Source organism: Eptatretus burgeri, chromosome 13 (genome assembly GCF_056783735.1).
Source record: "Eptatretus burgeri isolate ZD-2024b chromosome 13, Ebu_testis_v1, whole genome shotgun sequence".
Taxonomy (NCBI): Eukaryota; Metazoa; Chordata; class Myxini; order Myxiniformes; family Myxinidae; genus Eptatretus; species Eptatretus burgeri.
The window spans coordinates 24,254,912-24,275,281 of record NC_140973.1 but is presented as its reverse complement, the minus strand read 5'-3'; the positions used below and the strand labels follow the sequence as shown (position 1 = coordinate 24,275,281).

The window sequence follows — 20,370 nt, the reverse complement described above, 5'->3', positions numbered from 1 at the left end:
GAGGCCATCTATCTCAAACGAGGTTAGAACCTTCTCCCTGGACATATCTCTGGCATTCTGCTTTGTTTGCCAATCTCTCTGCCTGTGGCATATCGAATGCCTTCATTCCTGTATCTCTGACCTAAACCGACGCAGTCAATGTGGCCATCAATGAAACCTTGTCCTTCCCTCTCCCAGTGGAGACCTGAGTTCCAAAGGTAGTGTTTTGGACCCAGTCTTATTCTTCCTGTATATTGATGACCTCTCCGATGCTTTAAAAAGTCCCTCTTTACCTGTCACCGAAGGTGGATGGAAGTTATGGTTTCACCCCTTTGTGTCTGTTTGGTTGTTTGTTTGTTTGTTTGTCTGTGAGTAGGATATCACAAAAAGTTATGGACCAATTCAGACAAATCTTGGTGGACAGTTTGGGTGTTTGGCAAGGCCAAATTGGTTAGATTTGAGTGAAGATCTGTATCCAGATCCGGATCATAGATTTAAAAAAAAATTTTTTAAAGTGACTAGCAAGTTGCCCGTGCCCACATGGGATTTTAAACTGGGAATGGATGGAGTCGGCAAAAATACAAATGGGAATCTTTTGTCATCGAGCCGGCAAGCTGGGAGCAACAATTCACATTTATTGCCACATCTGATGCAATTTAATGATCTAATGGCAGCGAGGTGCTCCATTTGAAATTGTTTGTTCGATACATGTAGCTTTGGTGCCTTGGGTCCATAATAAAAATTTGTATTGGTGTCAAAGCCAATGACCAATTGCAAATTAATAATAGGATTATTCATAATTTGGGGATACGGCCAAAAACGATACAGAGCATGATATTTCAAAAAGTTGTGGATGAGTTATGACAACTTAATGGATGAGTTGGTTAGATGATAAGAACAAGCCGATTAGATTTTGGGTCAGGTCTGGATGCAGATCCGGCCTATCAGTGGGATCAAAAACGTAAACTGTTCAGCCTGGAAGATGGACGCGCTCTACCGAGTGTGTTTGCAGTCCTTTTTGCAGACAACTTCACATTGTGTCTTACAGTACCCCCATCCATTTGCTGGGCAGACAAATGTTGCATCCTTCTCTGCTGATCTGGAAATCATTTGGCACTGGTCTGATAAATGGAACATATCCTGTAATCCTGGAAAATCTCACAATCTCACCCGATCACTCTGAAATGATCATCAAACGAACCTACCTATCTCTTTCCTTGGTCATCCACTGGATGAGGTTCGGTCCCTTGAAGTTGGAGGCCTCACCATCAGCCATCAGCCATGACCTTTCCTGGGCCGATCACATCGCAAAGCTGGTTTCAAAAACAAGTTGCAAACTAGCCATCCTCTGTCGATCCAAGTCTTTCCTGGGAAAATCAGGGTTACTCACAATCCACAAGGCCTTTGTCTGTAACTCAATGGAGTACTGCTCTCCATGATGGGCTGGTGCCCCTGCCTCACATCTGTCTCTCCTCGATGTTGTGGAATCTAAAGCTCTCAAAATTATTGGAATCTCCCATAAGAGGCTGAAGCACAGGGTTTGTTGCTCTCGCATTGCAGGGCAGGTCAGTAGTCTCTCTGTTTTATACCATCTATTCTCCAACATTGCTCCCTCCTCTCTCTCTCTCTCTCTCTCTCTCTCTCTCTCTCTCTCTCTCTCTCTCTCTCTCTCTCTCTCTCTCTCTCTCTCTTTCTCTTTCTCTCTCTCTCTCTCTCTCAATCCTCCTATTCTCCCAGCAATTCCAGGATGCATGCATTCTTCTGGTAGCTCCCTCCTGGTTAAACTTCCAGAATCCAGGCTGAGTTCACATCTCAACTCTTTTATTCCTCATGTCTTCCATCAATAGAACCACCTTCCAGAGGCTGTTCTGTCTCCGTATTCCCTCTCGGACTTCACGTAAGCAATGCATCACCATCTCTTGTCATCCCCAGTTCTGACCCGTAATCTTCATTACCCCGATGAAACTTTTCTAAGTCAACCATTTTACTTGATATTCATCCCACTGTCAGGTCTGCCTTGCTCTTCGACGTGCCTTGCTCGTGTCAGGATAAAGAATAAAAGGCATCGCAGATCGGTTCAACTGTTAAACTACGACAATCTTTTGGTTTACTATTTCTCACGACATAGCATGTTACTATATACAATATGGTGTGTTACCATATACTCCAAGGTGTGTTACTATATGCTACACAATGTGTTACTATCTACTACATGCTGAGTTGTTCGCTTGTTCCTTGAAGGAACAGCAGATGCCATTGTAATTGGTGAGTGTGTGAGTGTGTGAGTCCATATGCCGATGTACTTTCAAATACTGTAGATCGTTCTTGCCCCGATCTACTGTAATCCGTGTAGCCTGGTCAGGCTCTGTAGTCGATTACTCAATGCTCAGTCTTGGTAACTTTGTATTCCTCTGTTAATTATTATTTATCAAGCCATATTCACAGCCATAATAATTATATTGATAACATTCTTGTCGATTGTATACAAATTATACTCACCTGGAATTTTTACCTTCAACTGAAATTTGTACAAATATTCATTTGCTGTTTTTGTTGATACTCAGGATGTTGCTCTGAACATTTATCCTCACTAACTCGCATTTCTTCTTGTGTTTGTGCGTGCGCGTGCAGAAGAAAACGGGGTAAGTGATCCTCACGAGAAGTTTGTTTTGTACTTCTTTTTACATCTTTTCAAAGGCATTCCTTTCATTGCTTCCCATTCCATTTTCCTTCCCTGTGTGTACTTTTCACATCGGATTTCGAGATAGCTGTGTCAAAGATAATGGACTGTGTTTTTTTTTTATCATCATCATCATCATTACTTTTATTTATGCTATTAGTGTTGATCATGGTTTTGTTGCATCTTGCATTTTGATTAGGAAGAAAACTGGAAGGAAACTGACAAAATTCCAAGACTGTCACCACCTGCCGTGCATGCACAGGTAAGAAAAACTACAATTAGACTCCATGGTTTGTATCGAAAGGTACAGTTCAACTCACCAAACCATCACGGCTCTTGCTGAAGGATTAAATTATCTTGGGGACAATGTATTTATTACGTACGTGAATATTATGGAATGTTTGATCACCCCCACCCCCTGCCTCCATACATGCCCCTTTCATGTCCTCAATTCTTCAGATAATCCCGAACTAATTTCCCTTCTCTTCTGACTTTTCCGGATCTCCTTTATTACTCTCCCCCTTTCCATCACTTTTTTTTTTTCTCAATGTTTATTTTATTAATGCCTGCTGCTCCCATTCTCAACCCCCCATGCGAATGTAGTACATAGCAAATGAGTCTTTTGACAAAACTTATTTGTCTTGTAGCGAGACGTAAATTTCACGAGGGGGCACCAAGGGTCTTTATATGGAAGTCTTATCTCAGCTGTGTGTCTTTTTAAAGGATGGACTACAATGACATAATGGTGTGCTGTGATTTTTTTTTCAGGCTCAGATGGGAGGACAGGTGAAAACGGACAACGCCATGCCTGGACTGCCAGTAAGTTCGCTTTGTTATTTTCTTCCTCAAAAAAGATGTGACTGTTCTAGTTATCAAATGGTTGACACCTGGATTGCCAGATGCTTAACGTACTATAGTCCTGTATTCATGGAATTTTATTGATATTGATCGGAGCTGCTTTGCCTGTAGTTTCCTTATTGCGACGGTCACGTGGTACAATAGTTAACTGATCTTCATCGGGTTGTCTGTGACTTAAGGAACCTCCTCTTTGATTTCGTATTATTCTGACCTTATGGACCCAATCGACCTCCATGACCAATGTGTTCGATTAACAGTGACCGTAATTTCTGTGGTTTTGCAGGGTCCTGCTGGACCAGTGGGGCCTGTTGGATCTGTTGGCCGTGCCGTAAGTACATCACTTACTTTTCAATCCTTGAAATAACTTGTTTATAGCATTGGAGCAGTTTTAGGACAAAGCCTGAATAACCCTTATCGGCCTTTCCCATGTTGCTTGTGATGGAATTCGCAATAAATATGACGATGGTGACCTGTAGCCCCATTGCAAGTCACGAAGGTCATTCATCCTGTGCTGGTTACGACAAGCTGGACCATTTGGCTAATTCAAGGCTGCATTCACTACTCTGTTCCGTAGGGTCCTCCAGGATCTTCAGGCATTCCAGGTGATCCTGGATCATCAGGAGCTCCAGTACGTAGCATTCCTTTACACTATTTCTATTGTTTTTATTTATGAAGTAGTTTTTGAAAGTATTGGGACATGGGGGGGGGGGGTTGTATTAGCCAAGAATGGCTGCGAGAGGGGGCGTCCCAATTTACCCGATGACCCATTGCACAGTTTCTCTCACTCCATACATTATATGTTGATTGCGATCCTTAACATTCCAAAGACGTTAAAAGGCAAACTTTTTGTGCATGCCACCTGCAGCATTGTGACCACTCCTCATTTTCATAAATGCCAAGGTGAGCCAATGAAAAAAAGCCAAGAATTCACAAGGATTCGGAAAAGCGATGATAATAGAAAACCTATAGAAAACCAAGATGCCAAGATCTTGTGAAAAAAAGCCAAGGAGTGGTCACACTGACCTGCAGCCAAAGAAGTGCACAATCCTAAAAAATAAAAATAAAAAGACGAGGAAGTTCAGAACATTTTCATGGCAGGCTTTTTGGGGAAAAATTGAAAGGAATTTGAAGATCATAACAGAACAAGTAAGAGCATCGTTTCTGACTCGCTCTCCTGTTGTCAACGTTCACCTTTGAACAGGATTTACCAAAGAAGGCCCATCGTACTATTTTCTAGCTGTATTACCCACAATGCCCTGGGGGAGCTTACCTTGATTGCCCGTCATTATCTTGAGGAGATGTGCGTGAGTTTTTTATATATTTTTTTAATATCAGTGTTGTCTTTCTACTGTGTTTGATTACAGGGACAATTTGGTCCCCCGGGGCCTGCAGGCGCTCCCGGATCCCTCGGAATGCCCGTACGTACATTTGAAGCACGCCGACGATTATTGATAAAATACATCACATTTACAGTCATCATATTACATCATTGCAGCTGGCTTATATGAGCTTGATTGGATCGTCTTCCTTTTGTTTCCCAGGGCTCTTCAGGAAGACCTGGAGCTGCTGGAGAGGCAGGTACTCCTGGCTCACAGGTGAGTCTTCAAATGGCGCAGGCTTCACCACTCAACATGTTTCTTCAGTTTCCATCGAGTTTCATTGTAAAGTAATGGTGATTACATAAAGTATGTCCTTGACATTGTTCTTTCTAATAGGGCCTCCGAGGATTCCCCGGAACACCTGGCTTGCCTGGTCTGAAAGGCCACAGGGTGAGTGTGATTGGATGCTCATTTGCTTTCGGTGTGAGCCATTGAGTATACTCAGATGAAGTTGTTTACTTTCTGCTACTGTTTTCCAGGGTTACTCCGGATTGAATGGCGTTAAAGGAGAACCTGGTGTTCAAGGCCCTAAGGTTTTTCAAACTTATGTTTTTTACGATTCAATTTGGGAGCAATAAATTACTTAATTTGCTCATGTAATGTAACTTACGTGACTTTGAGGTTATTATCTAATCAAGAACTAAGGGTGTTTGATGCAACAAGCAAAACAAAAACAGAAGTAAATCGATTTCACTCATTGGGACATCTGATGAGCTCATTTTTCTTTTGTACCATGCTGGGTTACAGAGTGTCGGTGCTGCCAAAGTAGCTTCTTGGCAAGGGTTATACTGGGTGGTTTGCCATTGCCTTCCCAGCAACAGCTATGGCAGGAATTTGGAATTTGTCCATGGTGTCGGCGGTAGCTCGCCGACTCTTCATGGAGGACACCGTGGGATCTTTAACGTCCAGCAACTAATGCCGACAGACGGGACGCCCACTTTAACGTCCATCCGAGGGACGGCACACACATTGATGAATCACGCTGCCTGTGAAACAACGGGATGACAGTTTATAGCTGGGTCAGGATTCAAACCCAAGGTAGACAGCTTGGAGGTGAGTGCACATACCTCTAATCTCAGCCACCCTGCCAGCCCAGTAAGCCCATTACCAAAGTTTAAAGAGATCATAAACTGGGACCAGATTTTCGATTTTGAAAATCAAAATGCTTTTTTTTTTCAGGGTGAAACTGGACCTGCAGGCAAGACTGGATCTTCAGGACGAGCGGTACTTACAAGCTTTACAGACATCATGCATCAATCATGACCATACTCTCTTTTTCGAACATTTTTTGTTTTACGCTGAAGCTTTTCCTCGGTGGGAAAGTACACTGGGTAGCTTGCCATTCCCCGTCGCAATGAGGTTGGGATTTGAACCTGCAATCACCAGATTACAATACAGAAGCACAGACAGTTGAGCCAACAAACTCACAACCCCTTACAGTCGTATGAATTACTTGGCATTAAATTTGTCAACATTTCAACCAATACTGGGTCAACTAGCTTAAACAACATCACGTCAGGACAATTTTGCAGACGAACACTAGATGGTGTGTTTATTGGACTGTGTTATCAGCTATTTATTGTAAAAAATAAATGCAGGTTATATTAATTCCCCGTGCATTATATGCCCATTTCCGGATGAAGTCGACCACCTTGTACCAATGTTGTCTTTCACATGACATCAGAGGTGCCCTCGTTTTGACGTCATAATTGCATATAATATGTCGACCGCCACATGCAATCAGTATGAAAAATTTGAGGGTCACCTCGGGATAAAATGGTCCACAGAAGAAAAAAAGAATCATGATGCCAGTCATTGGTCACGTGATTCGGCAGCCATATTGTTTTAAAAAAAACAACCTTCAAAAATCTTCTCTGAAATGGCTGAACAGATCGAAGCGAAACTTTACATGTATGACCACTTGTCCATGAGGAACAAAATATTCACACCTATGATATCATAGGTCACATGGTTTGGTAGCCATATTGGATTTTCCCTAAAACCTACAAGAAAAAAATATACACCACTCAAAAGAAGTCCTGGCGAGGGTCGGCAATCTCTGATTGCTCTTTTTCTTGTTGGCATTAAATTACCACCATTCACTTTAAATGGTCGTTTATAGGATGTTCTGCAATATCATTACAGGGTTCTCGTGGATCAACTGGTGAGCGTGGACGTCCTGGTGCTCCTGGTGCTGTGGTAAGTTACATCCTCAACTCGATCGCATTTTCTATGACGGGACAAAATCTGGTCTAGAGTGGGCTTAATCATGTCTATGATAGTGATTTGAAATCCTTCATGTTTTTTGCAGGGTGCCCGTGGTACAGACGGTCTCACTGGATCCACCGGTTCCACTGTGAGTAGGATGCATTTCATATCACAAAGCAGGAACATGAACTGCCACATCACAAAATGCAAGTCAGGATGAACATAGCCAAAAAATCGATGATGACAACAATGGCGTAACCAGTGCGGTAGTTCTTTTGTAGTGGATGCAGTTTCAAACTGTGGTGTAAGGTGCCATCTATTTATTATGGACAAAAAATGGCGGATTTTTATTTAACTTCCCCCACCCCTCCCCCCCATCCTCCCATCTCCCTCATCCTCTCCTCCATATGTTCAATATTTTGCCCTTTCCGTTCCCTCCCCCTTACTCCTATCTCCTACAAACCTTTTCCTTCTGTACCCACTCTTCCCTTTCCCTTCTTTTCTCTTTCCTATCATACTCCCTTCTCTTCAATTCACAGGGAAACACCTGTTCAACTCACCTGTTCAATTCACAGGGCAACAGTTTATGTGCATCAGCTATCAGAGCTGAGGTTGAAGAATAACTTGGAAGCAAACAGGAATGAAGCACTGATTTTGAGAATTTTTGTATACATCGTCGAGGCTCATGGAAGAGCTAGTTGTCGTATATTGAATGGATCAGGATGTAACAAGACAAAAGGAATAGCAGAGAGAGAGGGGCAAGGACGTCATCAACAGCAGAAGTGAAGGCCAAGACAGTGGGAGGCGGACAAACAATGGGTGTAGGAGAGGATGCACGGGGTGGACAAGATGGATACAGAAGGAAAGTGTCAGGAGGGAAAACTGGAAATTTGGAAGGAGGAGAGATTGGGGTGGGATGGGGGGAGGGGTTAATGGGAGTAGAAAAGATCATGGTTTTGGATGGATTGGGGTTGATCTGAGATGGTGGTGAACGGCTGTCTCGTAGACCTGGAGAGAAGAATGAGATTGAAGAGGATATGGAAGTTGAAAAACGAGGAAGTAATGAGTGGAAGTGAACAATGATGCTGAATTTAGGTAGTTTCACCAGAAGGAGGTTTGTGGTGGACCAGAAACCTGAGGGGGGGGGACAAAGCATGGGAAAAGCAGAAGGTGTAAGACCAGAAAGGAACCGGTAGAACACACAGGAGACCACCGACCTGTCTGTGATGGCCGAAGTGATAGGCCATTGGACTCAGCTCCGTCGCGGGAGATTCCAATAATAATTAATGTAAAAACTTTACTTCCGCAGTATTACAGTTAAAGTGGACTTTGAACACAGCTTCATACAGCATTCTCCAAAATTCATTGTTATTATTGTTATTATTAATGTGTTAATATTATTATTGTTGCTTGTTCTGAAGGTGGCTCAAGGTGGACCTGGACTTTTACCGTAGAACATGTGAAAATTAGTCCAACACTAAAATTTTGCCCAATGATGTTACCTTCCTTGAGCAAGTTACACAGGAAGTGATGCGAGTGCTGGTCAAAGCATTCTTTGTAAAAAAAAAACCAAAACGGTGGCAAACAGTCACGTGTACAGTGGAATGGAGGTGTATCATTATGTTTGTTGTGAAGGAGAACATCAAACAAGCTGGAATTCACATGAGACCGTCTTCACAACCTTGTGATGTTTGTTTTTCACACATTTCTATGTTTAAACGGAGCAGGGAGTTCAATAATGGCTGCGATTTGGTGAAAGACCTTCAGCATTCTCGCATGCAATCAACTACTGTCATTCAAGTAAACATTCAATTTGTTGAACGGATCGTTTTGGAGAATCACTAGATTATTATTCGTGAAAGAGCAGAATAATTTGAACCTGGTGTTGGAAGTGTGGGATCAATCAATCATTCATTCTCACTTTGTGTTCGACAAGGTTGGTGTAAGGTGTTTAGCGAAGGACCTCACGCTTGATCAAATGGTGACTCGTGTAGCAGTTGCATCAGAGATCATTGGACAGAGATGGTTTATTGAAGACGATTGTGACGTGTGATGAGACCTCAGTCTGGGTCCATCATTTCACACCAGAGTCAAAGCATGAGCCAGCATGGAGTGGAGATGTTCTTGATCCATATCATCAAAATAATTCAACATTCATCCATCAGCCCAAAAGCTTAGGTCTCGATGGTATAATTCATGTGGGACCTCAATATGTTTTGGGAGTTCGATGGTTTAATTTATCTGGAATTTATTGAATTTGGGAAAACTATGAACATTGATTACTATAGTGACTCGTTTTGCAATGACTTGAGACACGTCATCTGCAGGTGGTGGTCTGGTATGCTGTCTCGTGAGGTGGCTGCTGAACAATGATCCTCACCCTCACATGTGAGGATCATCCTTCAGTAAAATGTGACCATGACCACTCCTAAGGTCTAAATCATCACTTCCAGTCTCGACTTCATCACCGTGTGATTGTTTTTTTCCTCGGACCACTCAAATAACATCTGGTTGCATTGTTTATGAATGATGGTGTCAAAGCACGTGTCCTGAAATGGCAGCATCCACATCCCTAAGATTTGCATGCAGATAGCATTGAGGCGCTACCACATGAATGGGCCAAGTTTGAACGTGCAGGAAGGGGGAAGACCTTGAGAAATTGGTGAAATTTTCATTAACTACCTTTTAGTTTTCTTTATTTTTTTCTGGAATAAAAAAAATCCACGTCATCCTTGAACTACCTTCATATCTTCAATTAAAGTCACAACATGTGAGACACTTTGTCAGGCATACACCACATACCTCCTTTTAATGGAGATCTCTCCCACACAGGGTAGCCCTGGAGCACGTGGAGCCCCTGGTTTTGCAGGAGCTGTTGGAATCAAGGTAAGGAATGTGAAATCAAACGTGTGAATGCTTTAACCTCAAGTCATGCATCATGATGCCAATTGTTCAAGGTTCCTACCACCCTTCGGCTTGCACTACTAGTTAATATTATCAATACAACAATTTATAGTGTCAAAGTTCAAGTATTATTGAGTTTCTCAATGTTAAACGATCTTTCATCAAAAATAATGTCAGACTGTGTGATCAAATGAAGGCTGTCCTCTGGAGTGCATTATTTATATATAACTCCATGCTCTTCTAGCCAAAGAAAGCTGCAAAAAGGAGCCATGAAAGGCTACGCAAGGTAAGCCCATTGCTGTTTCAAACCCCACCTTGGTTTCTCTACAGCTGCAGACATCCACAGGTTGTACAAAAACGAGAATCCCATTGGGATTCTCTTGTATGTACTGCGTGTGAATCTCTGCAGTTGTATAGGAACTTGGGTGGGGTTTGAAACAGCAAAGGGCTTACCTTGCGCAACTTTTCATGGTTGCTTTATGCAATTTTCTTTGGCTGGAAGAGCATGAGAAGAGTTAATTTATTTGATAATCCTCGGCATCTTGGGTAATTGATTAGGTGAGAGGTCATTGGTTATTCCGTCCAATTACAGGTGAGAGAGTGGGGGTTGGGTCTCGTTATTTATATACAAGCTCAGTCACCCGATTAACATCAGGTAAGTTAGACTTGAGTAAATCATCAAAAAGATTGATGTTTGAAGCTGCAGCAAAATTTTACCTGAGGACCAAATGGCTTCATTTCCTTATTTGAGGTTGGTTTCTCCACAGTCTCATGTTGTCACTTATTAATATGATTTTCAGATGTGCACACACACGTACATACAGAGAGACGCCTTGCAAGGGTCGGAGGAAGGATTTTCTGTGCAAATACTTGACCCTGGGTAACCCCAGCACGTATGCAAAATTTAGTGGAGATTGGTGAAGGAGTGTGGAATTGTATAGAAATCAAAGAGAAGGCTTCACACACAGTGATACACACACACACACACACACACACACACACACACACACACACACACACACACACACACACACACACGCATATATTTTTTCAAAGAAGGAAGGCACTTCCAAGTAAAGGTAAACTAGATCTACTCCGCTGATTTTAGCAATAAGTAAGAGCAGACACGGCCTCAGGTGACGTTTCACCTGCTTCACAGCCGGCTTCCTCAGGCCAATATTGTGTGTGCGTGCATGCGTGCGTGTGTGCGTTCATGTAGACATAAATATGACAACCCCAGCATTTATTTAGCTTGCTTATTCTGACAAAAAGAAACTCTTCAAGCTGTTTGGATGAAGCTATTTACATGTCTGAATACTCAAGGCATCCGTCGACAGAATCTGTCGCAATCTCTCTGCTGAGGCTCAGGAAATCAATGACTTAATAACAATGGATCACTTGGTGGGAAAATACCAAACGGTATAAAATGACCAAATAAAGAGAGAAATTGACCCGTGTGTACCTTGTCATTTTGAGCACTTGTGTTTAAACTAAAGCTTTGGTCCAAGCAGGTTAAACCCTCAACGGTTCTGACCGAGTGGGATAGCAGCATCACGTTAATACTGAAAACACACTCTTTCTGACAATGTAGGCTGCACCTTATTGTTGCTACCATTTGAGTTCTTGGCTCACAACACGATGACTCCAGGTTTTAATTCCCAAATTGATTTTATCAACTGAGACTTGGTAAGTTTGGCTGCCATAAGAAACGATGTGTGGCAGATATTTCAAAGCATTTTCCCTTCGAGTAAAAGAGAAAAGTATGATGAAAGGCTTTTTTTTGCTCTGTTGAAAGGTTTTCTTTAACATACGCGGTGGTTTAACATACTCTTATCTGCTTTTCGATTGATAAAATCCATTGATTTTTGTTTGGACCAACACCAACCCTCACAGAGACTGTTGTATCAAAATCCTATTTTCTGTGCTGATTTCTCCAACCTTACGTCCTTGTAATCAGTCGAACAGTACATTGATATCTTCTAATGTCCTTATGTTTCATGCACGTACAATCTCTTTATTGAGGCATCAACACTGTAAAACCTAAACGTGCAAAAGTCCTTTCTTCAATCCTGGACTTCATTATCTATTCACTAAATTATAATATCATGAGCTAAGGTACCCGGTGTTGTCTGGTCTATGTTTTTGTGTGGGGGGGGGGGGGGCTAAAACACTTCCCTACACCCACAGACAAATGGGGTTGGGGATCATTTAATATTTACCTTCAAAAAAAGCTTCGGCACTTCCATCCATCCATCCATTGGGACTATACTCTGTACAGTGTAGGTGCTGTCAAACAGCCTCCTGGGCTATTGGGCACAATTCTGGGTGGGTCGCCACTCCGACATAGGCTACTCAAAAGGCTCAATCATTCCAGCAAGCTGGTACTCATTTGCCGACCTCAGAAGGATGACCGGCTGAGTCAACCCCACCTCGTAATAATTCAACAGCCGAGCGGGATTTGAACTCAGGACCCTGGGATCCCAAACCCACTACCCTAACCTTTAAGCCAACACCAGGCATATCGGCACGACAGAGTGACTTTAAAAAAGAAAATCCCAAAAATCAAACTTTTTTTTTTCAATCTCTCGATATATATATATATATATATATATATATATATATATATATATATATATATATATATATATATATATATATATATTTTTTTTTTTTTTTTAATTCGCCTAAACCACTCCCCAGCACTCAAGCATGACCCTCTGAAAGTTTGACAAAGATCAGTTTGGCCCTCTCTGAGAAAAATGGTGACAAACACAAAGACACACACACACACACACACACACACACACACACACACACACACACACACACACACACACACACACACACACACACACACCAAACAGCTCTTATTGGATAGTTTGCCATTGCAATGCCAACAAGATTTTATCTGAAACTCGGCACTGCAGTAAAAAAAAAAACCAAAAAAAAAAACCAGGAAGAAAGATAAGCTTGAAGTACATGGTACAGATTTCCATCTGCCTGGGGTGGAAAGAATAGGTGTTTCTATAGAATCAATAACATGCATTGTGTAAAGTTGAGAACGAAATAATAAATGTGATATAATTAGTGTGCAGCATTGACCGGGCGTAGTGGCGTGCGCCTGTAATCCGGATACTCGGAGGCTTGGGTTGGAGGATCGCTTGAGGACTGGAGCTCTGCGCTGGGCCACGCTATGAGAGGGTGTAGGGCAGCCCGGAATCATGGCGAAACCCAATCCTTATCCCTGTGTCGTAAGAGGCGACCAGGGTTGCGTCAGGAAGGGCATCCGGTGTAAAACCTGTGACAAAACAGTATGCGGATCATAACGGATGATCCGCTGTGGCGACCCCTAACGGGAGCAGCCAAAAGAAGAACAACAACAATTACTGTGCAGCATTGATTGGATTAAGGATTGGGACTTGTGCATTTATGGATGAAGTTATGAGGTTTATTGCAAATTAGGAGCATACGGATCGATATCCATGCAGATCGAACCCCCAAACTTGCCGAAGTCATATGGACGCCATCCTAGTTTGGAGGTGATGTGTTGGCATAATTTACGTGCATGAAGTCAGTGTCATGTCACGCCTCGGGTCACTGTGCTCCTTTTGTTCATTATGTATATATATACACACACACATGGCAAGTGCTGGCTTAATGGATAAGGTGGCTGGCTTAAGATCTTAGGGTTTTGAGTTTGAGCCCCGGTTATGCCGTTGAAATAACATCAGGTGGATTGACTCAGCCTGTCATCCTTCTGAGGTCAGCAAAATGAGTACCAGCTTCCTGGGGTAGTAAGCCATTTGAGTATCCTACGTCGGAGTGGTGACCCGTCCAGGATTGTACTCCTTAGCCCAATGAAACTGCATCGGCAGTTCCTATGTGTCTCATGGCGTTAAAGGAATGGTTTACTTTTACATCTGTATATACCTTCTGTCCCATCTCTTCTATATTTCCTATCTTATCCAAACCATATTTCCCAACAAACCCATCCTTCTCACCACCGCCACACTTCCCTATTTTGTCTCTCTTGTCATCCTCCCATCCCTTGTTTTTCTCACTTTCAATATTTTCAATTCCACCCCTCTCCCCTAACTCAACACCACCACAACACCACCACCATGTACAAGGAATAATCATATGGCCAATTACTGGATGAATTGGAGAGCAATATGATTTGCATTTACAATTAATATTGATGCACTAACTTGGTTTCCTTCTTTAAACAGGGTGAGATCGGATCAGTGGGGGCAGTAGGGCCAGCTGGAAGAGATGGATCACCAGGGGAAGTAGGTACAGCTGGTGGCATCGGTCCAGTTGGTCCTGTGGTAAGTACTTATTATTCACATCTCCTTTGGTCATTAAATACTTTTGCATTTTCTGTTGGACATGCCGTTGTACGTGATTGCACTAGACTAGGCCAGCATGATCAACAGGGCTCTCTCCTGACAGCATGGTACAGGAATGCAATCTGTTCCTCAAAAAAGGGAGACATCAAAGGGAGTGTGGGGGGGGGGAGAATTGATACCTTAGAAACTGTGACCATCGCATATCTTGAAGACTAAAATTGATCATTGATGCTTTTCAATGAGTATTCAGGCACAACTTCAATAAGTCTTGTGACCTGATTCATTGACATTGTGTCAATCTCATTTTGGGAGAGCTCACTCAAGCTTTGCTCTGGTCTCCTTTCAAAGACCTATTTCTATCTCAGATATGTTTTGTCAGGCTGTCTCAATTCCTGATCCCACGCAAGGTTTTATGTAAATCGGGTTTTATCCAATGAACGTAGAATTGAGCAGCTTTGTCCGTTGACTTTATTTTTAATTGTTGCTCTTATTCTTCTCTTATTTGTTGTGCTTTTTAGGGTGCTGCTGGAAGGAATGGAGCAAAAGGACCAAAGGGTCCTGCTGTAAGTGGGTCCAGAGGTTTAATGATCTCTCTTTGTGTAATATATCTTCTCACTATTGTGTTACAATCTTTTTGGTTTGATGTTCATTACAAAAAACTCGTTCACAGGGTTCAGCAGGAGTAGGAGGTGCCCCGGGAATGCCAGGCATGCGTGGAGTTGTTGGACCTGCAGGTCCAACAGGACCTACTGGTGCCAGTGGTCCCGCTGTAAGTTCCTAGGCCTCGTGCCTTTCATTCTTGTGTAGTAAATTACTTAAGTTGTGTTCCGTAAACTGATGGTATGGTATATGTCGTTAACACTTGCTGAGTTTAATTGTGCAGATTAATTTTGCCATCTTGATTTTAATGGCATTTCCTGATGGATGGTTGTGTTAAAATATGACTAATGCTAAATGATGATAACAATTCGTTATTCTCACGATCAAAATCACTGGTGGTAGTGTTTCATTGTCTATTGATGTAATATATATTTATATGTATATATATTTATAAATTAATTTTTTTTATTTAGGGTGACCCTGGACATTCTGGTGGAAAAGGACCGTCTGGTTACAAAGGCCAGTCTGTGAGTGATTGTCATGACATTACAAATGCTATTGCATTAATGTGTCCATTCTACTGTATGAGCGCTGGTCATCATCGTGGATGAAAGATTGTTGTATGGTACCAATGTGTTCATCACACTTAAAAGTGTGGCACGATTGTTGTAATTGATGTACCGGACCAATGAGTGTGACATTCTCACCTTATTCTATGATCTGCTTCTTCCTGCTCCGGGCCTGTGTGTTTTCTGCTGTATAATTGAGATTCATTGCTTGTACGAGTTTATTCTTACACTAGACTGTACAGTACATACAACCCTACTCTATGAGTATGTTCATTTTACTGTGTGAACGACCATTGTATTTTATGAGTGCGTTCATTGTACTGTGTGAGTGTGTGCGTGCGTGTGTGTGTGTGTTCGTCTAACTATGAATTTGAACTGCTGTGAAACTCAGTTTTGCTCATATCACCAATGTGAGTTTCCTCCATGGGTGAATGTTGCAATAACATGCTTTTCACATTCATTCATTTTGCAATATTAATGAGAAACACCCAGTAATTGTTTGGGGGTTTTCCAGGGTGTAGCTGGACCTCCAGGTCCTCCTGGAATATCAGGAGAGACTGGTGGGCCAGGACCTTCTGGAGAGTTGGGTCCCACGGGTGCAGCAGGAACAGCTGGAAGCCAGGTTGGCTTACAGCACTATTTTGCCATACATTCAACATTAAGTGTGTATTTTAAGCACATTATTTTTCACCAGGATGACCCACATTACATGCAAATTTTGGGATGAGGGTCTCGCAGGGTCATTATGGACCAAATGGTATTTACACCTTTCAGTTTCCTCGTATCACTATTAATGCAGAGCACCATAAGTCTAAACGGGCAGAATTAACCGGTAAATGATTACATTTATTTGGCTGAGTATATCTTATTAACTCGGTTTTCACAATTATTTAGTAGATTTAAACAACATGTGTATGTCATTTCAGGGGGAGAAGGGTCCAGATGGCGGTACTGGACGAGATGGACATACCGGTGCAATGGTAAGGTTTACATTCCCTAATTTACATCCATTAGAAGGAGTCAATTGTGGTCCACTCTGAGCTCCTGTTTCTGTTCCAAATATATCTCCTCTTCATCATTTCCTTTTGCCTATTCCACCTTGATCATTTAATCTCAATACATTGATCCTGAACATTCATTCACTCTTTATTTTACTTTTGATCCACTTCCTGTCCCTCCTCAGAGCTCCCGTTAACCTTCACTTACTTCATTCATTGGCAACTCGTCTTTCTATCCCTCTCTATCACTGATGAGCTGAAGTTAAAAGCTTTTTAATTTTGAGACATGGATGTTTTCTAATTGCATCAAATTAGTGAATTGAACTTAAATGTTTCTGCACTCCAACTTTGTAGGGATATAGAGTGTGACCCTACATAAAAAATGGACATCAAATGACTTCAGCATGAAATGCTTTATGTCAATCTATTTTGTACTCGACCTAATGTGGCGGTGACATTTTGTTGTAAGATTGGAAATGCTTGGTAAAGAGGTCATTTTTGTCACTGATTATAGTGGGAACCATATGTAGTATATGAATACACGATTGATCATTACTTTGGTCACCTCATGAACCCATATTTCCTTTCTATGTCTACTCATGGTGGTTTGTGTTTGAAAAAGGTACCTGCAAAACGAAATAAACCTCGTTTATGAGGATGGTTTATCTCGCATGTTATTTACCAACACATGGAAATTAGTATTTCCTACAACTGCAATATCATCAATGTGAAACATTCTTTCCTTTGGCTCTTTAGGGTGCTCCAGGCGAGCGAGGACAACCTGGCCCAGCAGGAGCACAAGGAGAAGATGGAGGACCTGGGCGTAGTGGGCAAAACGGTCCCGCTGGTGCCAGGGTAGAAAACACTGCTTTTTATTTTGTTCACCTTTTGTTCTTCTTTTGACCGCGACCATTCCAATTGAAGATTCAACACTTGCTATTTTCACTTTATTCTTCACCACTTGCATATCGGCTTACATTTGTCTTCTTGTAGGGCTTTTCTGGAAGCTCTGGCGTTCCCGGCACAAGTGGAAAAGCTGGACCTCCTGTAAGTACAGCATCGAACATGTTCTCACAGTCTGAAGGACAGTCTATGTTGCATACATTAAACTCATTGAAGCAAGTAGAAAATAAAAGTTAAGTCAAGGTTCCTTCAACTTCATCATCGCCTCCAGGAAAATTACAATTTTTTTCAATCAGAGAAGAAATTGAACCCTGGCAGTGTATCGGCAACAGATTATTGCCTTCATCGCTCACCTGTTTGTTTTTTGTTTTTCTGTTAAGAAATATATAACCTCCCATTTTGAGCTCTTTCAATCTGCGGAAGAATAAAAGGCTTCCTTTCTTTCTTTCTTTTTTAATACTTTTTCTTTTTACCGGGCCTTCTGCTCGTTCGATTATATAAATTGCAACAGCACTCGGAAGAGCACATACCTCCACCAGGCTGAACAATTTATGTTTTGTATCCCAGTGATAGGTCCGGATCTGCATCCAGACCTTAACCAAAATCGGATCAGTTTGTTCTGGTAACCTAACCAACTCATCCATCAGGTTTTGCCATAACTTATCCACCACTTTTTGAAATACCATGCTATATGTCGTTTTTGGTCCCATTTCTCAATGGTGAAGAATCGCTGAAAAAATTCTCGTATCTGGATCTGGATCTGGATCTTCACCAAAATCTCATCATTTTGTCCTTGTCACACACCCAACTTCTTCACCAAATTTCGTCCAAATCCATCCCCAACTTTTTTGAGATATCCTCAGGAGAGAGGATGTTTTGGGAAGGTGCCAGAGGATTGGGTGGGGGGGGGGAGGGACAGGATATCGAATCTTGTAATCGCAAATGATCTGCCATCTTTGTATACATAATATGTGAATGCTGCAGTGATATTCCATATCAGTGTTGATAGATTAGTTGATGGAGAAAACAACCATAAAACCTGAGAAATAAATTCAAGCTGATGCAATAAAAGTTTATAACTGGAAATAGCTGCACTTGGTAGTCGGTAAAGTTGGCGTTTCGGCAGAATCCACGCGCCTTGGTCAGGGCAGATGTTCAAGTGCAGAAGAAGCTTGAGCATCGCCACGTGACCTCAGCCGGTGGTAAGGTGAGTTGGTCAGTGGACCAATCCGGGCATCACGCGTCGATTGCAGATGTCGTGGAAGAGATAACATAGCTTTGTCCTACGTACATGACAGATGAAATTGCAAACCGCCCTTTTTGTTGAGAGATGGTGATTCAACTCTCTCCCAATTGGATTCTTTTACGCCTCGAGCAAACCACTTTTTTTTTCCTCTTTCTAAGATGACTACTTGACTGTTATCATTGAGGAAAGAGTTGAATCACCATCTCTCAACAAAAATGGCAGTTTGCAATTTCATCTGTCATGTTCGTGGGGGCAAAACTATTTCATCTCTTCCACGCCATCTGCAATTGTCACGTTATGCCAGGATTGGTCTACAGACCAACTCACCTTACCACTGGCCGAGGTCATGCGGCGATGCTCATCGCTTTTCTTCACTTTAACATCTGCCATGACCAAGGCGAGTGGATTCTCGCCGAAACATTGGCTTTACCGACTAGCAAGTCCAGCTTTGTTCAATTTTAAACTTTTACTGTTTTAATTCGACTGGATGAACAATAACAACCTGCATCAATTTAAATGCAAGCTAATGTTCGTCATGTTTCTCATTATCATAAGGTCCACCTGCTGCCATAGAGGATTCCTGGGCAAGGAAATACAATGGGAGGGGTATGGCATTGCCTTTCTCAGCAATTGATTGTACTACTGGTGGAAAACAATCAAATTTGATCGGGTAGTCTAGATGTGTGCACACCACACTCACCTTTGGGCTGTCCAGTGTGGGTAGACCCAGCTACAAACTGTCTTCATGGTGTTTCGCATGAATGGCAAGGCATCAACGTCCCTCTATCCCTCAGATGGACGTTAAGCCGAATTTTCCATCTGCTCGCATTCGTTGTTGGACCTTAAAGATCCCACGATATATTTCGTGAAGAATAAGCAAGTTATCGCCAGCACGCTGAACAAATATACAAATTAGTGCACCTTTCCTGAAGACGAGCTGTGTGACGACCCAGTCTTTATACATAGCCGAGTCAAGTATTTCATTTCAATGTTGGACCCGAGAGCCTTATGGCTATATAATGAGACAAGTCAGATGGATCAATATCTATTCACAGCTCTATGAATTTGTAAAAAAATTTAAAATATCAAATCTTATATATTATTTCCGAGTTTGTGGTTTCGTGTCTCGCTATCTTCGACTTTGTTCTGTGCTCGAGTAACGTGCTATTCGGCTTACATTATCTCAAAGACCATATGAGGTGCATGGTACAAAAAAAGTAAATAAAATGGTTCTGAAACAGTGAAATCGTATTCTACTTATTGCATTAAAGTAAAATTACTACTGATACTCTGCATCAGTTCCTTTCTCAAACACACGCACCCCAACATGTCGCGCAGAGCGCGGGTTATGCTAGTCAAAGAATTATATGACAGTGTTTGCTTAGTCACAATTTCCAAAAATTACGTCTGTCATTACCAGTCATTTGTTGAATGGCTGATTGTGTAGTCCAGTACAGGGTGGGGCATTTATATATTGTCGGTTTTATTATCCTTATAAATTTTTGGTTTCTAAACCAAATAAAACAAAATTTCTATGCAACATAGGCACATACTTCAAGTTTTTAAAATCAATTTTGATTCTTTATTTCTTAAAAATTACATCAGACAAATGGGCCCCTTTCGAATTCGTGCATTCATGACAGCGGATCATCATATCGTTCATTACCGCAAGCAATGTCTCTTGATCAATAGAGCGG

At 41.9% G+C, this 20,370-nt stretch overlaps 1 protein-coding gene across 1 annotated transcript in view; it reads left to right on the top strand.

The window, feature by feature from the left end:
- Positions 1-20,370, top strand: part of LOC147014077 (uncharacterized) — a 71,667-nt gene that overhangs the window by 15,495 nt on the left and 35,802 nt on the right. The window contains exons 3-23 of the mRNA XM_085850589.1: positions 2,611-2,621; positions 2,859-2,921; positions 3,428-3,478; positions 3,801-3,845; positions 4,092-4,145; positions 4,882-4,935; positions 5,059-5,112; positions 5,233-5,286; positions 5,376-5,429; positions 6,076-6,120; positions 7,042-7,095; positions 7,208-7,252; positions 9,937-9,990; positions 14,238-14,336; positions 14,876-14,920; positions 15,028-15,126; positions 15,431-15,484; positions 16,041-16,148; positions 16,453-16,506; positions 17,281-17,379; positions 17,518-17,571. Coding sequence (XP_085706715.1) covers positions 2,611-2,621; positions 2,859-2,921; positions 3,428-3,478; positions 3,801-3,845; positions 4,092-4,145; positions 4,882-4,935; positions 5,059-5,112; positions 5,233-5,286; positions 5,376-5,429; positions 6,076-6,120; positions 7,042-7,095; positions 7,208-7,252; positions 9,937-9,990; positions 14,238-14,336; positions 14,876-14,920; positions 15,028-15,126; positions 15,431-15,484; positions 16,041-16,148; positions 16,453-16,506; positions 17,281-17,379; positions 17,518-17,571 — 1,250 coding nt within the window. The remainder of the gene's footprint in view (positions 1-2,610; positions 2,622-2,858; positions 2,922-3,427; positions 3,479-3,800; positions 3,846-4,091; positions 4,146-4,881; positions 4,936-5,058; positions 5,113-5,232; positions 5,287-5,375; positions 5,430-6,075; positions 6,121-7,041; positions 7,096-7,207; positions 7,253-9,936; positions 9,991-14,237; positions 14,337-14,875; positions 14,921-15,027; positions 15,127-15,430; positions 15,485-16,040; positions 16,149-16,452; positions 16,507-17,280; positions 17,380-17,517; positions 17,572-20,370) is intronic.